Source organism: Harpegnathos saltator, unplaced genomic scaffold (genome assembly GCF_003227715.2).
Source record: "Harpegnathos saltator strain DR-91 unplaced genomic scaffold, Hsal_v8.6 scaffold406, whole genome shotgun sequence".
NCBI lineage: Eukaryota > Metazoa > Arthropoda > Insecta > Hymenoptera > Formicidae > Harpegnathos > Harpegnathos saltator.
This window is the reverse complement of record NW_020230213.1, coordinates 14,634-35,271: the sequence shown is the minus strand read 5'-3', so window position 1 is coordinate 35,271 and position 20,638 is coordinate 14,634. Positions and strand designations below refer to the sequence as shown.

General features: G+C 38.2%; 4 protein-coding genes across 7 annotated transcripts in view; 2 read left to right on the top strand and 2 right to left on the bottom strand.

Moving 5' to 3' along the window:
* Nt5c (5' nucleotidase C) overlaps positions 1-6,911 on the top strand; it is a 106,274-nt gene extending 99,363 nt beyond the window's left edge. Inside the window, exons 9-10 of one of the 2 annotated variants that reach the window (XR_003113305.1) lie at positions 4,379-4,481; positions 6,729-6,911. The gene's annotated coding sequence lies outside the window, so the exon portion shown is untranslated. The remainder of the gene's footprint in view (positions 1-4,378; positions 4,482-6,728) is intronic. The other variant, XR_003113306.1, reaches the window with a different exon arrangement.
* On the bottom strand, positions 6,507-12,492 carry bel (ATP-dependent RNA helicase bel). Its single transcript, XM_019843060.2, has 8 exons — positions 12,028-12,492; positions 11,286-11,367; positions 10,266-10,792; positions 9,699-10,168; positions 9,298-9,602; positions 8,889-9,188; positions 8,495-8,803; positions 6,507-8,282 (listed from the first exon to the last, which is right to left on the bottom strand). Exons 1-8 carry the CDS (start codon positions 12,070-12,072, stop codon positions 8,176-8,178), a joined length of 2,145 nt encoding a protein of 714 aa, XP_019698619.2. The 5' UTR covers positions 12,073-12,492; the 3' UTR covers positions 6,507-8,175.
* Positions 12,493-13,578: 1,086 nt separating this feature from the next.
* RpL8 (ribosomal protein L8) lies at positions 13,579-15,408 on the bottom strand. Its single transcript, XM_011147281.2, has 5 exons — positions 15,223-15,408; positions 14,824-14,973; positions 14,455-14,596; positions 13,993-14,306; positions 13,579-13,800 (listed from the first exon to the last, which is right to left on the bottom strand). The coding sequence occupies exons 2-5, from the start codon at positions 14,959-14,961 to the stop codon at positions 13,621-13,623; spliced, it is 774 nt and encodes a 257-aa protein (XP_011145583.1). The 5' UTR covers positions 14,962-14,973; positions 15,223-15,408; the 3' UTR covers positions 13,579-13,620.
* A 1,093-nt stretch (positions 15,409-16,501) lies between these two features.
* LOC112589136 (uncharacterized) lies at positions 16,502-19,098 on the top strand. Of its 3 annotated transcripts, none has more exons than XM_025301271.1 (2): positions 16,502-16,693; positions 17,947-19,098. In XM_025301271.1, exon 2 carries the CDS (start codon positions 18,227-18,229, stop codon positions 18,935-18,937), a length of 711 nt encoding a protein of 236 aa, XP_025157056.1. In that variant the 5' UTR covers positions 16,502-16,693; positions 17,947-18,226; the 3' UTR covers positions 18,938-19,098. The 3 variants fall into 3 exon arrangements, with proteins under 3 accessions (XP_025157056.1, XP_025157055.1, XP_025157057.1); XM_025301270.1 differs by lacking the exon at positions 16,502-16,693 and adding an exon at positions 16,713-16,799; XM_025301272.1 differs by lacking the exon at positions 16,502-16,693 and adding an exon at positions 17,842-17,858.
* The last annotated feature ends 1,540 nt before the right edge of the window (positions 19,099-20,638 follow it).

Here is a 20,638-nt window from a genome sequence, read left to right as displayed (position 1 = left end):
ATTCAGCCCCAATATATACTATTTTATATATATTATATAATAAAATTATACCCGCACAATTGCGTATAACACTGTACTGAATAATATATATTAATAAACAAGTAAGTTTTTTATATACATACAGAGTGTATTATCCAGTTCGTATAACAACTTTTTACCACACAATTTAATCAAATTGTGACCAAAAGATGTGCGATGATAATAACATTATTAGTAAATTGTGAACGTCACTCTGACATATTTAATTTGGGATAAATTGAAAAAGTAGCTTCTTACCCTTATCATTACTCAAAAAATAACAAATGGTTACAATTTCCGTTACTTTTGTAAGTTTTTTCTTTCTTAGAATTCATCGCTTCCATATAAACGTATTCTGCGAGTACTAAGTCGTGGTAAAAATTACGATTATATTAATTACCATTATTATTACCTTGAAAATGTAATCACGTTACCATTACTAATATAAAAAAAAATGTCACTTTTACGAAGCTGTTACTAGAGAAAAGTTACTCTTAACGGTAACGGTATTACAAACAATATGTCAGCTACCAACTCTGCTTGAAAGGTCTAGTGTATAATCAACGAGAATATACCTTGTATACGTGATCCTTTTGTAATCTTTATTATATTCATTTTTGTATAGAAGTCTCCTGTCACTTCTTTCTCTTCGCATAATACTATAAACGGAAAAATTCACCGAATGAAAGAACATTGAATTAATACGTGCTGATCCATCGCCCCGTATGAGGTATTTTTTTTTGTAACAATATTGACATTCTACATCATTCTTCACGGAGCATACGTTAAAACCTACGCATGCAAGAAGTACGTGTACACGCGCTTCGCGACGCGCACAATAACTTATTGCTAATGATAACTATAAGTGTACGACATATTGATGAACTTCCTTTCTTTGATCAATTTCTCTTGTCACCTTCATTCATTTCACATTTGAAACACTCTTCCTCGCTGATTCATCCAATACATAGGATGTCTTCAGATTTGCATAGTGTGAGTTAGTCGCAGAAAAATTTGGGAGACAAGAGAAGAAATTTCGTCATTCTTCACGCACAGTACAATAAAAACGAAATATAACGGAATTTTTCTCTCGTTGTCACCTTACGTAGAGTCTGATGATATTAAAGAAAAAATTTTATTCTTGGTTCTTTTAAGTGGTCCGGAAGTTGTTTTGAGTTCTTTAAATGAAGACATATGGCTTGGATGTACACGAATCAATTGTTCGCTAATTATTCGGCTGATTAAATTATTCAGATGTGGCAATCGGAAATTGGGTGTCTTGAAAAAATGAATGCATCATGAAATAAATATATAGATAAATACACGTATGAATTACAATTGTAAAATAAACTATATAAGTGTAAATACAGATTATATTACGAAATGTAGTCGATACGAATGTGAATGTGTTATATATGTTATATTTGGAAATATATAACAAAAGTTTATATTATAATTTACAATATACAATGTAAGACAATGTAATGAAAGATGTATGTACTTCATGGTGGTATAGCAATGTATTTCATTTTACTTTGAAGTACACATAAATAAAGTATAAATATTCTCATTCGTATTTAATAAATAATTTTGCTACAATTTAATGATAGTTTAATATCTTGCGCGTGTAAAAGACCCTATATTCATATTTTTGCACGCTGAGTGACGACATGATCGTACATGATGACACTTGAAGAACTCCAAGCGATCATCAAATAACCCCGGAAGATGAAGAAGAAAAGTTTCAATTCGATTTTTATTGTACTGTGAACCTTAAACCGCCCAAAGATTACTTCGCGACACGCAAATCTGCAGGCATCTCGCATACAACAGCCGTACAACATACAATAATCCTCCGGAGCATTCGTTGATATTTTTGTTCGCATATTCGGTTACGCTTATTTTAACACGTAACTGTGCATGTTACTAATAAAGGACCGACAGAATGGTACGTTCACCGTTCCTTTAAGATTCTCTCTCTCTCTCTCTCTCTCTCTCTCTTTCGTCCTCTTTCGCTCGAAAGATATTCTCGCTCGCCATCGAGTGAAGTAAATGTATAACGGTATATTGTTACGATTACAAAGTAAAAATAACACGCCCAGGAACGTCGTAACACAAAACGCTCGTCGCACGTACACGCTGCAAAAAAGTGCTGCAAATCAGCGACTCAAACGACTCACGAGAATTTTCCCGCAGTACTCTACATAATCTCTCCTTTTCCTTCCTGCTTCCTCTCTCATCTACGACGACCCTCGGCTGAATTGAAACATTCGGAACAAGTTAAGAAGACATTTCTTTTGCCATCCCACCTTTCTCATACGTTTGCTCATGTGAGTGTGTACATTTGTATGTATATAATGTATATACGCGTTGGTGTGTACTCTTCCGAGAACGAGCGCGCGTGCTGTATCTTTTCGGTATGGTCTTCTTGCGAGTTTTCTCGACAATTCTTTTTATCTCTTTCTCTCTTTTTCTCTATGTGTGTTCATTCTTTCAAGGATACAAATTTCGAGAAAACGAAGAACAACGCACCCGATCAGGTACACACACCCGATCTTTCCGCGGGGTCCTCCTCGTCGAGGAGACCATTTCTTGTCGGAGATTGTCCGTCATCTCTCCGAGACGCGCGCAGAATGAAAATTAATAAAAAATACAAAACCTAACATTCACATGCGAACAATTTCTCGCTCTCTTTCTTTCCCTCTCTCTCTCTCTCTCTCTCTCGCTGCGACTTACCGGCGCAGTGTATTAGATTACGCGCGACATATCGCGTTACATAAATACGGCTTACAACGTGTAACGTGTTCTTCGCGAAATCACGCAATTTTTGTTTTCCCCTCAGTAATGATTGCAGTCACAGTGAACGTTCTTCTTCTCCTCTCCTTATTCTTTTCTTTTTTTTTCTCGGCCTTTTTAAGCGCCTTTTTTTTTATCGTGATTGATACTCGTGATCGTATCTCTCCTCTCGCTTTTTTTTTCTTTTTCGTTTTCATTCCCTCTCGTCTTGCGCTGTATTCTTTTAAATTAATCTTTTGTCCGATCTTTTCGTTCTTGCATATGTGTCCGTAAAAGTGTTTCCTCAAGGCTGCTCGTCCGATATACTTCAGAGGACCAAACATGAGACGAAAAGTACACGTACGATACAGAATATGTTTATGCTACCTCTTTCGAAACGCATAGTGACGTAGAAAATAAATACTAAATCGATCAATAAATAGTAATGATTTATTATATCGTTCGCTACTTTCCCTAGATACGCTAACACACTACAAATCATAGCATCGTATTTTTAATTTATACACACGTCGATTACCACACGGTGGACATCTGACTATCTCAGCAGGAACACGTTGGATGATTCTCTCAAGTGCGCGAATGACATTATGTTGAGATATTTATAATGCGATTGTGAAGCGAAAATTCTACCGTTCTAGCAATCGGCGATCGCCGACGCATCATCATATTCCACTTTGAGTAGATAAAAAAGGGCAAAAAAAAAAAAAATAAAGAAACGAGGAACACTGGATAATACGAAAATAACATTAATAATCACGCTGCATCAAGTACTCTCTGTCCACCATGTCAGATGTAAACAAAAAGTATCGTTCCGAAATGCACAGGACTGGATTAAAACGTGTAACGCGCGCGACGCGTCACGAACACCTACGCACGTCGGTGGTGCGGTTGGACTTGGATCGTGAAGAAGAAACTGCCCCGAAACTGAACGCGCGTTGAGAGCTCTGACCCTTTTGGCGCCTCTACTCCGAATTGCGAATAATTAAAAATAATCCTTGGGGAATCCGAGCTCGTCACATCGGTCACATCGTTTGCATAGTGGCGATCGAATCTAATCAAAATATGAAAATCATCCCGAGTCCAACAAACCACCACGGTGCCCTCTTTCCCTCCTTTTCTGTCACAGTGTAAAATAAAACAGTAGAGTAAAAATAGAAAAGACGTCATGCAAAAGCTTGCGTATGTGATACCAGTCTCTCTCTCTGAACCGATGTAAATTCTCTGGCAAAATGATACACGTGCGTACACATCAATACGGCGGAACCTATGCACGCTGGCAGACCGGCAGTTGCCCAACCGACTGTTGCAGTAGGTTCTTATTTGACGACACGACACGACACGATAACACGACAAGGTGACACGGCACGGCACGGCACGGCACGGCACATACATCGAGTCGGTGTATCACTGTCCACACGAAAGATTCTCTCCGTAATGTTCTTGGCAGGGCCTCCGAGAGCTGACAGATAGCCTCGATGACGAATCGTATGAAAATTTGCAAACACTCGCACCACGGTCGGAAGCCAACGATATTCGTTAACACACTATTCCTTGAATGTTCTAGATGAAATAATTGTCGTCCCTCTCATAGAAGAGGCATTCACACACCTTGGTCCACGGTCACACGGCATACGATTCACGCACGCGATTGCACTATATAAATCTAGGTAATATAACAGGTATAAGTATGACATGTCTAAAAATCCTGTTAGTTGTGACGCAAATCGAATTTGTACTTTTTCCCTTCGCGTAGATTACAGATAAGAATCCGACGTTTGCACGAAACGATATCGACATCCTATAAAGCCCTACCAACGCCATCGTAATCATCTTCTTTTTTTCTCTCTTCTGCTTTTTTGTCATCAACCAGTAATGACTCGCGAGCTCGCGTCACGCTCTTTCGCCCCTCCTCACACCTATACCATTAATGCGCGTTTATTTTAAGCGGAAACAATGCCCTAGAAAAGTCCCGCAGGACCGCAAGAGCTAGCGTTCAGCCCTCCCCGATCGGACAACAGCCACGTTGTCTTGATGTGTTTACTGTTTAACGACTTAATATTCCGTTCTCGGCTCAAACAACTGAGCTCTAGTACCTTCCCGACATTCAATACCGATTAATTAATACATTTAATCATTTGTTACTCCATTAATTGTTCATTTATCAATTCGCATGGAAATTGAATGTCACAAGATCGTTCGATATCACAGTCGTTTTTCACAATTATTTTAGTGTTTATGTATTTATATATAGCGTATTATACTGATAAATACAGCTATAAAATAATATGAGTGCGCCCCGTCGTCTCTTTGTCCAAGGGGCTTCTGCTGCTTTCGTTAACTCTTCCATTTTCTTTTCTTCTTTTTTTTTTCCAAGTATGAACTTGAGCCTGTTATCATGCAAAAGCATCCGTCTCTCTTTGTCCCCATCTCCCCTATCTCTTTCTTTACTCTTTGCTTTGATAACCCCTCTGTAACTGCAACCGTATTTTTAACCCATCTCGGTATAATTTGTCTTCCATGAGCACTTGCATTCGCACATTCAGTACTGTAGACTAGGACAGGCATTTCTCTGCCCTTTTATTTTTTTCTTTTTGTTATAAAGTGTCGTACCGATTTTGCAGGGCAACGTCTTTGTTATGTTTAGAAACACTATTCGAAGCATGATGCTATGTGTGATATTAATGTTCCGTTATAGAACTACTCGAAAATTCAGGTACATAAAATATTCATATATACCTGCTAGCATATTCCAGCCTTTTTTCTTTCATTCGTACAGCGAAACCTCGATATTCTCTTTCTCAAAATTTATACGATAGAATCCTTGTATATTTTTGTACAGAGATTCAAAATCTCACTGTGAGATTTAATCTATATTATGAACCAATATTTAGAATCTAAATATCGGGTCTCTCTTGAACACATAGCACTTCAAATTTATTCTAAATGTTTACAACTCAGATGGGAGAAAACAAGCAAAATTTACATATAATTTTATACAAAACAAACTCTTTAAACACTTCAAATATATATACATATATGTATATATACATATACATACATATACATACATACATACATATACAGGGTGTAAACGAGTAACTGATCCAACTTTTTACCACACAATTTAGCATTATCGACAGCGCTATAATTAATGGAGTCGCGTATAGATGTTGCATGCATCATGTCGTTATCGGCAAATTCGGATAGTTGACTTCTTGGCTGCTTAAGCTAAGATCAAATACAAAAAGGTGTAGATATTTAACGAGGTAATGCAGTATAAAAAGTAATGCGTTACCACGTTAAATATCTGAACCTTTTCGTACTTGATCTTAGCTTAAGCAGCCAAGAAGAAGTCAACTATCAATTTGCCGATAACGACATGATGCATGTAACATCTGTACGCGACTTCATTAACTACAGTGCCCTCGATAATGCTAAATCGCGTGGTAAAAAGTTAGATTACTTATTCGTTTACACCCTGTATATATATACACATATATACGCATATATATATATATATATATATATATATGTTTAAGCCATAACATTAATTAGAAAATTAGAAGTATGACTATGTGACGAATATTGAGGTTCTACTGTACTTGGCCGAAGTTATGGAAACAACTCCGCTGCTGACTGTAATTTGCGCAACATCGTCTTGAAATTTTCTAAATTAGAAATGGCAGAGTGTGTATGTGTGTGTGTGTGTATTTGTGTATACATTATAAGCTAATAACAAAAATGTTTCAAGATTCCTAAAAGTATGCTAAGACGTAGCCTGTATTGCCATTTTCTCCTTTTTTTCCTCTATTTCTTGCTCTCTTTCTCTCTGCCCCCCTCTCTTTCTCCTTTTTTCTTTCTCTCAACACCGAAACTTACGCTCCCTGAAAATTTTACTTATTGGCTTATTTCAGTAAACCGTAACATTTGCCGGCGCAACGTCGTCTGTTTCTGGGGACGGCAAAACAACAAAGTACCATTCGTCGCTAAACTATACTAGCAAATTAAGAGCAAAAAAAATAAAGTTTATCGTCATGTGAACTATGGCAACGGTGGTTCGGCGTATCCTAGGCATTTGAAATGAACGTACACGTATACGTATACAACCCAAAGAAACTGTGCCATCCATTCGAACGGAACTACGCAAAACTTTTTACTGGCCATTGTAACAGCAAGGGCAATAAACTGTTTGTGCATTGAAATGTTTATGACCGTTAGACGCCGTAATTACCGAAGATACGCTCACCGCAGCCTCTACGAAAAATAATATAATAATAATAATAGTAATATAAAGACTAAAGCTACTTCAGCTGAGCGCCATAGTCTCGACAGGAGTTCTAAAAAATTTTACTAGATTTCTCCACTACTATGTGTTACATCGTTCTTCCCGTTCGGATGGGCATTAACGCTTTATCGATTTCTTTTTTTTCTTTTTCTTTTCTTTACCGACTTTGATTCGTTAGTGATTATACTACTTGTGTTCGTCAGCACGTACGGCAACGAAATGTTGGATGGATTTCTAACTATAGTAGTAATAGTAGTAGTAATAGTAGTAATAGTAATAGTGTTGTTTGAACAAATCCCATTCACGATACTCGCATGTTTCATAGTGAGATCATTTACGTTCGAAATATTCCCCCCCAGCGGTCCACCGCCGGTGTGAATACTCAATTGCACACAGGATTTGTCAATGTCGCACGTGAACAAATGTAATACAAATGGAATTTAAACAAAGTGGGTTTTTTCCTTTCTGCTTCCCATTGAAAAACCGTAGTGCATGGGTAGTCAGCGAACGTGGGTGTGTTATAGGTGAAATTGTTTCTGTACTCTACAATATATAGCCGGCGTCAAGAAATAGTCAGGGTACTTTTTATCGTTTTTTTTTCTCCCATAGATATCGACTCTTTTCAGGACACTCTTACATACTGTCTCGTTATCCACCCAATTTATCATTATATATCGTTCTTTACATTCCGTAATTTACTCGCATGGAATTATCTTGACGTAATTTGAAAATAATAATAATAATAATTACCAAAGTGTCAACGATATCTCCGTTTAGGCGAATGATTTAGTATATGAATGTTGTGCTGAATCATTCTACTAACCTAACACATTGGGTTTTCTATTTGGCTAACTATAGTTATTAGCCCCACTTTACAAAAAAATCAAACCATATAACTAGTCGATACCAAACGAAAAGTGCTCAACACTTCTGATGCCGACTATACATGTATACGCGCGCAAAACACGTGTGTAGTGTTTTGATGTATAATGACATGTTTCTCTTACATATAATTTAATTTTCAAGTAGAGAGTAATAATAATAATGATGATAGAAATATAGCTGGAAATAATCGCCTACTTATCCCATCCTCCCCACCAGTCAGGGCCATTACTGTTGCCATTGTTAGTGGAATTATTGTACGATGAATTATTATAATTGCCTCCGTAACTTGAATAGCCACCTGGAACAAGAAGGAAAGTTACACCTTTGGTTTTTCAAATGAAGTACTTGAATCATCACGACGGTCGCGAACGTAACACTTTGTATGTGATTATTAATTGTAACATGTAAATATGTAATAAGTGTAACACTTTGAATACAATTACTATTTTCATCAACCGTTTTTTTTTTACAAGTACTTCGTTAAAACGAAAATTTTCATAACGGACTCACCTCCGTAACCGCCTGGTCTGGAAGAGCTATTATTACGAGCGGAACCAGAACTGGGTTGTTGACGATAATCTCTTGCACCGAAACCACCGCCGCTAAAACGTTTAGTACCGCCGCCGCCGCCGCCGCCGCCGCCGCCGCCGCCACCGCCACCGCCACCGCCGGTACGTCGAGACCCAACACCGGAGTATCTTGTTTCGGTATACATGTCGTCCAACCAGGTTGGAAGTTCTTGATTAGCTTCGATGAGTAGGCACACTAAATCACGTATTAGATTATGATTCTTGTGATTGAAGAACGACGTTGCCAGTCCTATTGAGAAATGAAAGAAATACATAATGTATAATTTAGCAGCCTTTCGAGTGAGTACTGACGAGGGTCGAGCGGAGAAACAAACCTAAGTTGCCCATACGACCAGTACGACCGATACGATGAACGTATTCTTCGACATCACCGGGTAAATCGAAGTTAATGACGTGTTTAACGTGCGGTATATCAAGACCACGCGCAGCCACAGCGGTTGCTACAAGAATCGGCGCTTTACCAGCGCGGAAGCGGCGCAGAGCTTCTTCTCGTTCGCGCTGAGTTCTGTCGCCGTGAATGCTAGTTACCGGGTATCCCATTTGAGCCAGATATTCCTCGAGCATGTCGGCTCCTTTCTTCGTCTCCACGAACACTAGAGTGAGCGACTCAGCAGCTGCACGATGAAAATACCGATACATTTGACATAACTAAACATTTAACTAAACAATTAACATATTTGCGGTGTGACCGGTATAGCAAATCGCGAGAGCGCTACAACTTACAAGAATCGGCAAAGTTGCTGGCTTGCAACAGATCGAGTAAATAAGAACGTTTATCGTGCTCTTCTACCCACACAATCTTCTGCGTAATATTCTCAGAGGTCGAGCCCACGCGACCGACCGCCAAGAAAATGTAGTTACTAAGAAAATCTCTAGCCAATATCTGAATCTCCTTCGGGAAAGTAGCGGAGAACATGAGAGTCTGTCTCTCTCCTGTTGGCGGCATGTTGTCTTGCTGAACAATGCGTCGTATTTGCGGCTCGAACCCCATATCCAACATACGGTCCGCTTCATCGAGAACTAAATATCTGAAGTATCAAGAACAAATGGATGTATATGTAAAATCTTATTCTTAGGTCGACTGTCAGAGGCCTATGCGGCGTCAGATACACGTAAACACATACCGGCAATTGTGCAAGCCGATTTTGCCGCGTCCCAGCATGTCTACTAGACGTCCAGGCGTTGCAACGAGCAAGTGGCAACCGCGATCTAATTCGCGCATTTGGTCTACTATATTGGAGCCGCCATAGACGACCGCAGGACGCATACGCGATCTATACGCAAACTTTCGTGCTTCGTCGTAGATTTGTGTGGCGAGCTCTCGTGTAGGAGCCAACACTAAGCCCAACGGATACTGCTTGCGTCTGCCGGTGCTCGCTTGCGGTGGCGGTGGACGCGGTCCACTCTCGTAAATCTGGTTCAATATTGGCACTAGAAAGGCCGCTGTTTTACCGGACCCTGTTTGGGCGCAGGCCATTACGTCACGGCGTCCGATGATGATCGGAATCGCATATTTTTGCACTGGCGTAGGCTTGTCATATCCTGCCAAGGCGATGCTGTTCTTTATTATCTCCGTCAGCTTAACCTCGTCAAACTGAAAAGCAAAAAGAAAACGGTCGGATTGGAGTCTACGGAGAAGAAACCATGCCAATATCGAGTGTGATGTCAACTCGTCGTGCGTCTGTACTCACAGATGTGATGTGTAGAGGTATGTTCTCTCCAGTAGCCTCAACTGGGATATCCTCGTATTTGCTAAAATTGATCCCAGTATTTCCAGAGCCAAACAGCTCCACCTCCAATCGTTCATCTCTAGAAGTAGGGATCGTCCAGTCGACTTCGCCTCTTCCGCCTCTGCCGCCTCTATCGTCGCCCCATCGGCTGCCGCCACCGCTGCTTCCCATTCTGTCATTTCTGTTCTCTTGCCAACGATCGTTTCTCGGTTCTTGCCAACGATCATTGCCGGTGCTAATCGGCCGATCGCGTTCTGAGTTGGAATACCTGTAGTCTCTTCCATTTTCCTGGCTGCGTCGATTGCGTCCACCGAAGCTCCCGAAGTTCGCGAAATCGATGTCGCGGGGACTACGCGTGTCCCTGTAACCACCTCTGCCCCTATCCCTATCCCTGTCCCTTTCACGATCACGATCGCGATCTTCGCCTCTATCTCTGTCGCCAAACGGCCTCGAGTTGGAAGAGTATTGTAAATCCGAAAGTGCGTTACCTGACAAAAGAAACAAGCTCTAAGTATCTGTCCGACTCTCATATGCATCGCAATGATGGAGACGCACATCTTGGCATTCTTATCATTGTGATTCTAAGATCGAGAGTCTACTGGCCTATGCACTATCATCATCAGTCCTGGCTCTCGATCAATATTTCATAGTGCTTGATACTTTGCCATAGACATAACAAATGATAATGAACAATAGCTTTATGATAAAAATAAAAACCAAACTTGTCACTAATTTCTCCACTGCGCAAAGAACTTTGAAGCACAATGCAGAGTATATGCGATAGCTATGTGTACATATCAAGAAGTGTTACAAATATAAGGCATTGACAAAGCACCTCTAGGTGCTTTGTCAATGCATTAAAGTCTAATGATTTTGCTAAGAGTATCTATGTATGTCGATAGTAGCGAGTTTGTTTAAGCTAACTTATGTACAATTTGACAGCATATATTTTAAAGAATTTTAAAACATTTTTATACTAACTTCCAGCTTTATGACGCAGGTGCGGTGGCACGTAGCGACCCCCACTTGGTTGGCGGGAGCCCTGCAAGTCCAGACCAGCTAACTGAGAAAGGCAAAAAGGCTCAAGTTAAACCTCCGTATTACACATTACGATCGCACAAATTCGCACGACGACGAGGCTATTATCGTCCAAGTAACGGTGTCCCGTTTCTCGGACTGACCGTGAGAAATCCCCACCGTACGCGCGTAACTCGCAAGCAATGCCGTTGCGGGAATTCAGAATGCGCTGAAGAAAAAATACTATGCAAGAATGCGTCATGATACGAGGCACGCCGTTCCCGGAATCGCTTGCCGCCATTACATAGCGTACGTCACGAGCTGGCCGAGTGACGACCCGTGATACTCGAAGAGGGGCCGAGGGGAGGAAGAGTCTTCGATCGGACGCGAATAAAGAAAATTCCCTCGTGCTTAAACGTTCGGACAGGAAGGAAAACGCGCAACAAGGCGAATCTCAGCGACGACAAAATTCAGCGACGAGGAAAAGCGGAGTAGCTCGTGCGCGGAGACGCGAATGGAAAAAACGAATCAGCAAGGAGGGAAGGGGGCGAGAGAGGAAGGGAAGGGAGAAAGGAGTCGAAAGAACTGGCGTTCACGCTCATGAACGAAGCTGAAATAACGAGTCACCTTCTTTCTCTTTCTCTCTCTCTCTTTCTTTCTCTTTTCTCTCTTATATTTCCCTGCTACAATTATCATGTTATCTTACCTGCTGCTCTAGACCTGATCCATTCTGGTTGGCTGCATTACTCATATTACTCCGCCTCGGTGCGTAGTTTTCGTAGCTCGTTCGCTGAAGCTCTTTTAGCTCGTCCTCACACAACGCCGATCTCAAGTCGAGTCACGCGAAAAAGTTCCCAACACGGCCACGCGCTCTCTCTCTCTCTCTCTTTCTCTTTTCTCTCTCTCTCTCTCTCTCTCACCCCTTTCTTCCTTCTCTTTCTCTTTGTAGTCTCACGGAGTGGTCAGTAAATACGTTTGCTGTGACGTTGTACCTGTTATACCGTAATGAAACTCTTATCGGTTATTCGCGGAATGATACGTCGACGGTGACTATCAGTCTTTCGCTGCACGCGATACAAAGGAATATCGGAGACTGGCTCTGATAGGAGAGCACAGAGGAGGCCCCTGCCCGCACTTTGACGTTGACGCAACAAAAATGGCCGAGAAACGAGCTATCACTAGCGACATGGCGACCGATCGTTTCCGCCGGATATCAAAATGATGATAGAAAGAGCATGCGACACCGAGAAGGGAAGATAGATCTCAGTATCGCAATTAATTGACATTACATGTTCAAAAATTTATAATATAACGTTATCCATCGTGTCGTATGTACATGAGCGAGAGAGCGACCGATAGGATCGTCTGTCTCACTTGCACCTTCTACATCGTAATATTCCTTAAGCCCACAGCGCATGTAGGGTGCGTTCGGGGAGTTCAGGATTAGCACTATTTAGCACTACCGCGTCAATCTGTCATTATATTTTTAAAGAGCGATAAAGATGGAACAATGCAGTAGCGTTGGTAGCGCGCTCCCCGAACGTACTCGTAGAGACGCGAGTAATGAGAAAATTAACCAGTCACATTCCAATGAACTTTATGATAGCTACCTTGCATTAGGCTTGTTCGTTTTGTCTGCACTGCTGTGATGGGATTCTCTAACTCGTTATTGGAGTTAACGACACTTTCGTTATCGTTGCGCAGCTTTTGTACACCGTAGAAAAGCTGCGCAACGATAACGAAAGTGTCGTTAACTCCAATAATGAGTTAAAGAATCGCGCCGCTGAACTGGTGCAACAAGTTAAAGTGAGAAAACCTACGTTTGTCTCACTTTAACTTAATGCACCAGTTTAGACAAAACGAACAGGCCTATTCTTAACTACGATTGGATTACCGCTCGAGTCCTATGACAAATTTTTTTCTCGCGAGTCACAGATTTTAATTTTGATATCCGTTTAGGCCTTCAGTATCATTAAAATTACACGCCTGCAAATTTCTAAATGCGAGATAATGTTTATCTATTAAAAAGTGTAGAGTGCTTGTAAAAGTTCGATGAATCTTTGACGATCTCATTGATCCCAAAATTATTTGACAAACAAGAAATTACCTGAAAAGTAAATAGATTTTTAGTCCTGATAAACTCAACATTCATATTTCCAATAACATGTACCTAGTCAGAAATCCTCAAACACTGCAAAAATTATATGAACATACAAGAACATATACACATAATTGTGTGCGGTAGATATTCTCAAAATAATGTTTTTGCATCTTTTTATTATGTACATGAAATATCAGTTTAATCGTCTTTCTTTGTGTCGGTTTTGCCTCCTCTAATTCTTCCGGTACGACGAGCAGCAATTAAACCAATCTTGCGACCAGCACTAGTTCCTCTCTTCACAGTGGAAGCTTTACCGATATGTTGATGGTTACCACCACCGTGTGGATGCTCCACCGGGTTCATCGCAACACCACGAACCTGGAAAAAAATTAAAATGTTTCAGACACTGTGCTCAAACTTCAAATTCAATATTATAATAAAAACTAATGTTACTCAGTCAATTAAGCTTCTGCAAAAAAATATTTCAGGTTTCAAATGTCTTAATCAGCATCATTGTAAAATTTTATCTTGTTACAAAAAATACAATGGAAGGAAAATAAGAAAACATACCTTAGGCCAACAGTTCCTCTTTGCCTTATATTTATGGTATGCTCGGCCAGCTTTGAGGATAGGTTTGTCTATTCTTCCACCACCAGCAACAATTCCAACCATAGCTCTATTATTAGATGGAATTACTTTTTTTGCACCAGAAGGCAACTTAACTCTGGTTTTCTTTGTGTCTGGATTATGAGCAATTACTGTAGCATAATTGCCTGAAGCCCGAGCTAAACGGCCTCTGTCACCAGTTTTTTCTTCCAAATTACAAACAATTGTACCTTCTGGCATAGTACCAACTGGCATTACATTTCCAATCTGAAGATTGGCTGGAAAAACAATTGCAAATAAAGGAACACAAATATACATGGTAGATTAAATTCGCTAAATGTGTTTTATATCATTATATCAATATTTATAATAGTAGTATACTATACTATAATAATAGTACTATTAAAAGATTGCCACTGAAAATACCTTTTTTTCCACAGTATAAAAATTGTCCTGTATACATGCCCTCTGGAGCAATAAATAATTCTTTGCGTGTTTTAAATTTATAAGGATCACGGAAATGGACTACTGCTAATGGTGCTCCACGACCAGGATCATGAATGATGTCCTAATAAAAAAGAAATCTTTTCAATCTCATCTAATTAGTTAGGAAAGCATGTTTTAAGAAACTAACAAGTGTCCTCAGAAAGAGCCTCCAGTAAGAAATCTTCATTTATAATAAGATGTGGATGGATTCATCATATATACAAAGTTGAATTTATAATAGAATTAAGTTACAATAACACTAATGTAACAGAACAGAATTAGAAAAAGAAAGATATCTTGACAACGAACCTTAACAACACCCTTAATATATCCATGTCTCTCAGAAAAGTCTAAGGAGCGCAATTTTGGTGCTCCTTTCCTCCTCTTAGTGTGGGATCGGAAAACAGATCCCGCACCTTTACGCTGAGCACGAATTACTCGGCCCATGGTAATTGAAACCTACAAAAAATAAGATATCAAATATTAGTTTAAATGCTGCTCTCTGTATACAATATATCGTGCAATACACGTTATATTAACCTCGAAGTAACTCACAATATTAAATTTCTCTCAAATTATAAAAATATTGAATGTATTTTAAGCACAAAATGTAGAGGAAACATAATTATGAGTTTTTTTAGATGGATTTATTTGATATGAATAAACAAATGTGGATATTCCGCAACAACGAGATCATTTATTACTTACCAACGAAATCCACGCAGAGCAGAGAACGTGCGGAACGTGCGGATGTAATGTAACGTTACCAACTCAAATTTTTCTTACCTAAATATAATTCCCCAAAACAAACTCATCTAAAAGTTACTATATTTTTCCAGAGAGAAGAAAGAGAGGTGTCATGGGCCACTTTTAGCCGTGCCAAATGCGAAGCGCTGTCTGTACAACCGTGCACATGAACTAACGACGTCAATGTCTACGGTTCTTTACTGATTTCCCCCACCACTCACGCACATATAGCCGGCTCGGTCTATTCGTACCACAGACTTCTATATTAAAGCCAGCGGCACACGGTGCTTGTTTTCGTGCTGGATTGCTTGCTGGATGAAAATACTGCGTTGTGATTGGTATATTTTCGAAGATGGATGAAAATGCACCAATCAGAACGCAGTATTTTCATCCAGCAAGCAATCCAGCACGAAAACAAGCACCGTATGCCGCTGGCTTAATATACTAGACTGCTAACTCCTAATAACTCCTTCTGCTGCGTCCAGCAGAACAAAGGCCGCGTTCAGTAGAACAAAATGATCAGAGAGCGCTTAGTGATTATTGTCTGTGATTGGAGCATTCTTTTAGATTCTTCATAGATCCAGAAGTATTTACCAATCAGGAGCGAGATTCAGTAGAAAATCTAGTAATGCTGTCCAACTGTTGAATCTGCTGAATGCAGCCAAAGTGATCAGTGAGCGCTTAGGCCCAGTTCCACAACTTGCTTTAAACTCCGTTTAAAGCAAGCTATGGAACTGGGCCTTAGTGATTCTCGCTCCTGATTGGTAAATATTTTTGGGTCTATGAAGAATCTAAAAGAATGCTCCAATCACAGACAATAATCACTAAGCGCTCACTGATCATTTTGTTCTACTGAACGTAGCCATTGTTCTCTTTAAAGGCCATCACACATAAAATTCCGTAAGAACGTAAGACGTAAGCGTAAAGAAATCGACCAATCCCAATGTAAAGTCAGCGGCACACGGTCTTGTTTTCGTGCTGGGTTGCTTGCTGGATGAAAATACTGCGTTCTGATTGGTACATTTTCGAAGATGGATGGAAATGCACCAATCAGAACGCACTATTTTCATCCAGCAAGCAATCCAGCACGAAAACAAGCACCGTGTACCGCTGGCTTAATATTCAGCTCTCCGTAACCCTTCCACTTTGTCCGTAAAACGTAAAACGTAACGTCGAAAAATTCAGTAAGGGTGAAATTTTTATGGCTACTTGTGGACAACCAATCACAACTGATCAGACTATACACTTTAGTTTGACATTTGAAGCGAAGCTAGTAAGGTTACATGTATTTAAGTAGCATTTGTCGCAGTGAGATAAGTGAGGTGAAATGAGTGATCACAATAAATATTGTAATATGTTTAATAACTCAGAAAATGATGAATCCCTTGAAAATAAGGATGGTAAAGAAAATGATGAACTATTTATTGATGCGGTAAGAGCATACTCACATCTTTATAATCACCAAAATCGTAATTTTAAAGACCATTTGATGAAAGAAAATTCGTGGAAAGAAATAGCCTTAGCAGTAAACAGTTCAGGTAAATGAATACAATAGGCAATTTTTGGCGGTCGTTTGGTACATGTACCAGGTTGTCATTGGGCTAGTTCATACTAAATATTTAACATATGTACTAAATATCTATACGGCATAAATGTTTAATATATTATAGAAACGTCTCAAAGATATTTGGATATCTCTGGAATATATTTTGAACACTTGTGCTTTAAGAATATTAGTACATATATTAAATGCTTAATGTAAACTAGGCCAGTGACAACCTGGTACATGCACCAAATGATCGTCAAAAATCACCTATTATTAAAGAGTTTTTGCAATACTGTCTTTCAGATACGGTAACGCTAAAGTACATTTCGATATTCATTGCCAATACTGCGAATATATAGTTTGTGTTACGTATCCTATAGATTTGAAGTACTGGCAGTGAATATCGGAACGTACTTTAGCGTTACCGTATCTGGAAGACGATATTGCAAAAATTCCCTATTATTAAATGATAATTATATAATAGAGATGTGCGAATCAAGAATTTTTATGTCGAATCGAATCGAATCTCATTTTTTAAATTCGAATTCGAATTCGAATCTATGAAATTTCATTCGAATTCGAATCAAATCGAATCGAATCATTAAAAAATTTAACATGAATATCAAACGTGCAAATAATGATGGAAGATTTTAATTTGAAAGGGAATATTAATATTGTAATATTATCTTAAAATAAAATATATATTTAAATATTTATAGTAATTTATAATTAAGTTATTAATTAATAGTTAGGTTAATTACGGTAATTAAACATTATTAATTAATAATTAATTAAACATAAGTTAAGGGTTCTAATATATACAGGCCCAGATGGTCCGTTTTATAACTGATACGCACAAACGCTAATATATTTGATTCGTATTCGAATCTTCGCGATTCGAGATTTTCGAATTATTCGGATTCGATTCGATTCGATATCATAGGGATTCGGATTCGAATCGAATCGAATTACATTAGATTCGATTCGATTCGAGTTCGAATAGTTCGTACATCTCTATTATATAATATATACAATAATAGAGTATGCAATGGTAATTATTATATGCTCTGAGGGGGGTCTTTATATTTCTACCTCTTCTATTTATTTATTTATTAATAAGAAAATCAATGTTTTTATAGTTTCGGATTGTCAAAACGTTGGATAAGACTCCGTGAAAGATTCGGTAAAGAAAAACGGTAAAGGGAGTTGGATTCAAAGAGTGGCAGTGGAGTTAGTCAACGAAATGGCTTTATATATTACGAAAATATGTCATTTCTAAATGACCATATCAAAAGAAGGAAATAAGCTTATGAGTCAAGAACATAACTAAATGTTGACGCATATATCAATGTGTAATGTTATATGACTTTCTCAGGTCTTATACGAATGTTTCAAGTGTGAAGCGTATAAAGACAATGGATGTCTCAGCTAATAAGCCTGACACACATCTCACCAACGAGTTCTCTGTTAACAAATAAAAAAGACAATCAAATCAATCTTCCAATGGACAATGCAACTATGGAAAATACGGAGTCCTCAATCTTCAAGATCGCCTCACAACTCTCTAATGCAGGAGATGAAGTACCGATGCAACCTTCTGTGCAACCGTGTACAAACTTCTCAACACGATTTAAAAACATTTCCTTACCAGACACTGGCTCTGCTGCATCATCAATGAATTCACTCGAAAATGATCACTCAAGTTCAAGTACTTCACCCAAATGTTGTCCAAATATACCTAGTATTCTTGATGAATCTGAAGAATCTACATTGTTTTCAACAAGAGAATCAACACCTTCTCCAGCATTCAAAAGTTTGCAAGCTACGCCAGTGTCGCGACAACCACCATATAAGAAAAAAGATAACTCGGGCGCATTGGAGAGTTCTCTAGTTTTACTTTATCAAACTATGCACCAACGTCTCCAGAATAATCGTAATTCCGAAATTACTGGTTCCTCGGAAGAAACTTTTGCAAGGTTAATTGCGAATCAATTAGAAAAGTTACCATCATATGAAAAACATGAACGCCAGCAAGCAATTATGCAAATTTTGTACGAACCTTATATAATTCTTGAAGACGAAAATGACAGCAAAGTTACGAACCATTTTTATATTTTAAATTTTAGATAGCATATTATTAATTTCGTATTTGTGTTCCTAATGTTCCTAATGTTTATTTTTAGATAGGATGCTATGTTATTTTCTTGTTCTTTATAATATTTTATGCTTACGTTTTTATATTCAAGATATTTAACTGTAATTATATGTAGACGTGCTCAGGGAAAGAGTTATTCCATATATATTCTTCTGTATCTTTCTTTATATAATATTATATAATCTTTCTTTATATAATATATAAAATATATAGATTATTGATATTGTATATTTTGCAATAAATGAAACATTCAAACAATATCTTGTAATTATACGTACATTGGAAATTTATTACAAACATATATAATTACATGTCTGGAGTATCATCACAATTGAAACCTCTGTGGACATATGTATACTGCCATGGAAGTTCATCTTCAGAAGTGACAAAGAAATTTGCTAACAAGTCTCTTTGATTATATGCTTCTCTTATTATACGATGGGCATTTGATGGTAAGTAATATATCCTCCTGTAAGTAATATATCCTCTTCTGTCATTTGCAAGTGTTCAACAAATTCCTTCAATAAATGACCTGAAAAATGGTTTCATACGTATATACAATTACTTCTGTACTATGTTCCTTTACAAGATATACGTAACTTAAGTTTGTTACTAAAACTGGCAATTTTTTTCCTAATTGTCATTGAAAGAAATATTAATAGAACACCTTACTTAAACAAAATCTAAATGATGCATTTTTTTTTTTATAAAACACTTTGTTATCAAAGTGTCAATGATTCTAATATTCATATATCTAAATACATTTTATATTATTGTAAAATTTGAAATTCAATAAAAAGGAAGCATACTTACTGTTTGGTGGAATAGTACTAACATTGACATTTCAGGTTAAACTTTACGAAATGCAAAGGAATCTTTCTGCATTTTCCGTTGGCTGACTTTTACGTTTTACGCCAACTGTGTGTCATGGACTTTACGTCTTACATTTTAAGTTTACGTCTTACGTTCTTACGGAATTTTATGTGTGATGGCCTTAAGCGTGGTCTACAATGGCCGTAAGCAGTAAGAAGAAAGCGTCAACAGTAAGAAATGGACCAACCACAGTTGATTATTTTTGTCATAATCGACTGTGATTGGTTTATTTCTTACCGCTTACGCTTACTTCTTACTGCTTACTGCCATTGTAGACCATGCTTTATGTATAAGGCCTGGTCTACAATAGGTGTTGTAAGCTGTAAGCCGTAAGAACTGACCAATTATAGCTGATTATTTTTGTAATAATCGACTGTGATTCGCCAATTCTTACGGCTTACAACTTACGACACGTATTGTAGATCAGGCCTATGTGTTGCCTATGTATATGTAATGTGCGGAGTAGATGCGCAAAATACGGACGCGATTCTAACTTTTCGAAGTGACACACGTATGTATAATTGCCGTTGCAATAAGCCCGAATGTGATACAAGTTTTTAATATCAGTTATAATTAAGAAAAAAAGTATCGCGAAAAATAATATTGGTAAAATTACGGTAAATAATAAAATACTCATGTGTGTGCGTAATCACAAAAAATATATATATGGTATGTGAAATTATAAAATTTTGTTATTAAATTTTTATATAAATTATAAATAAGTCTCACTAAATAAAACTCACAGAAAAACATGCTGAAACAATAGCGTGCCTACAGAAGTATATAAAACTGTTTACTGCGCA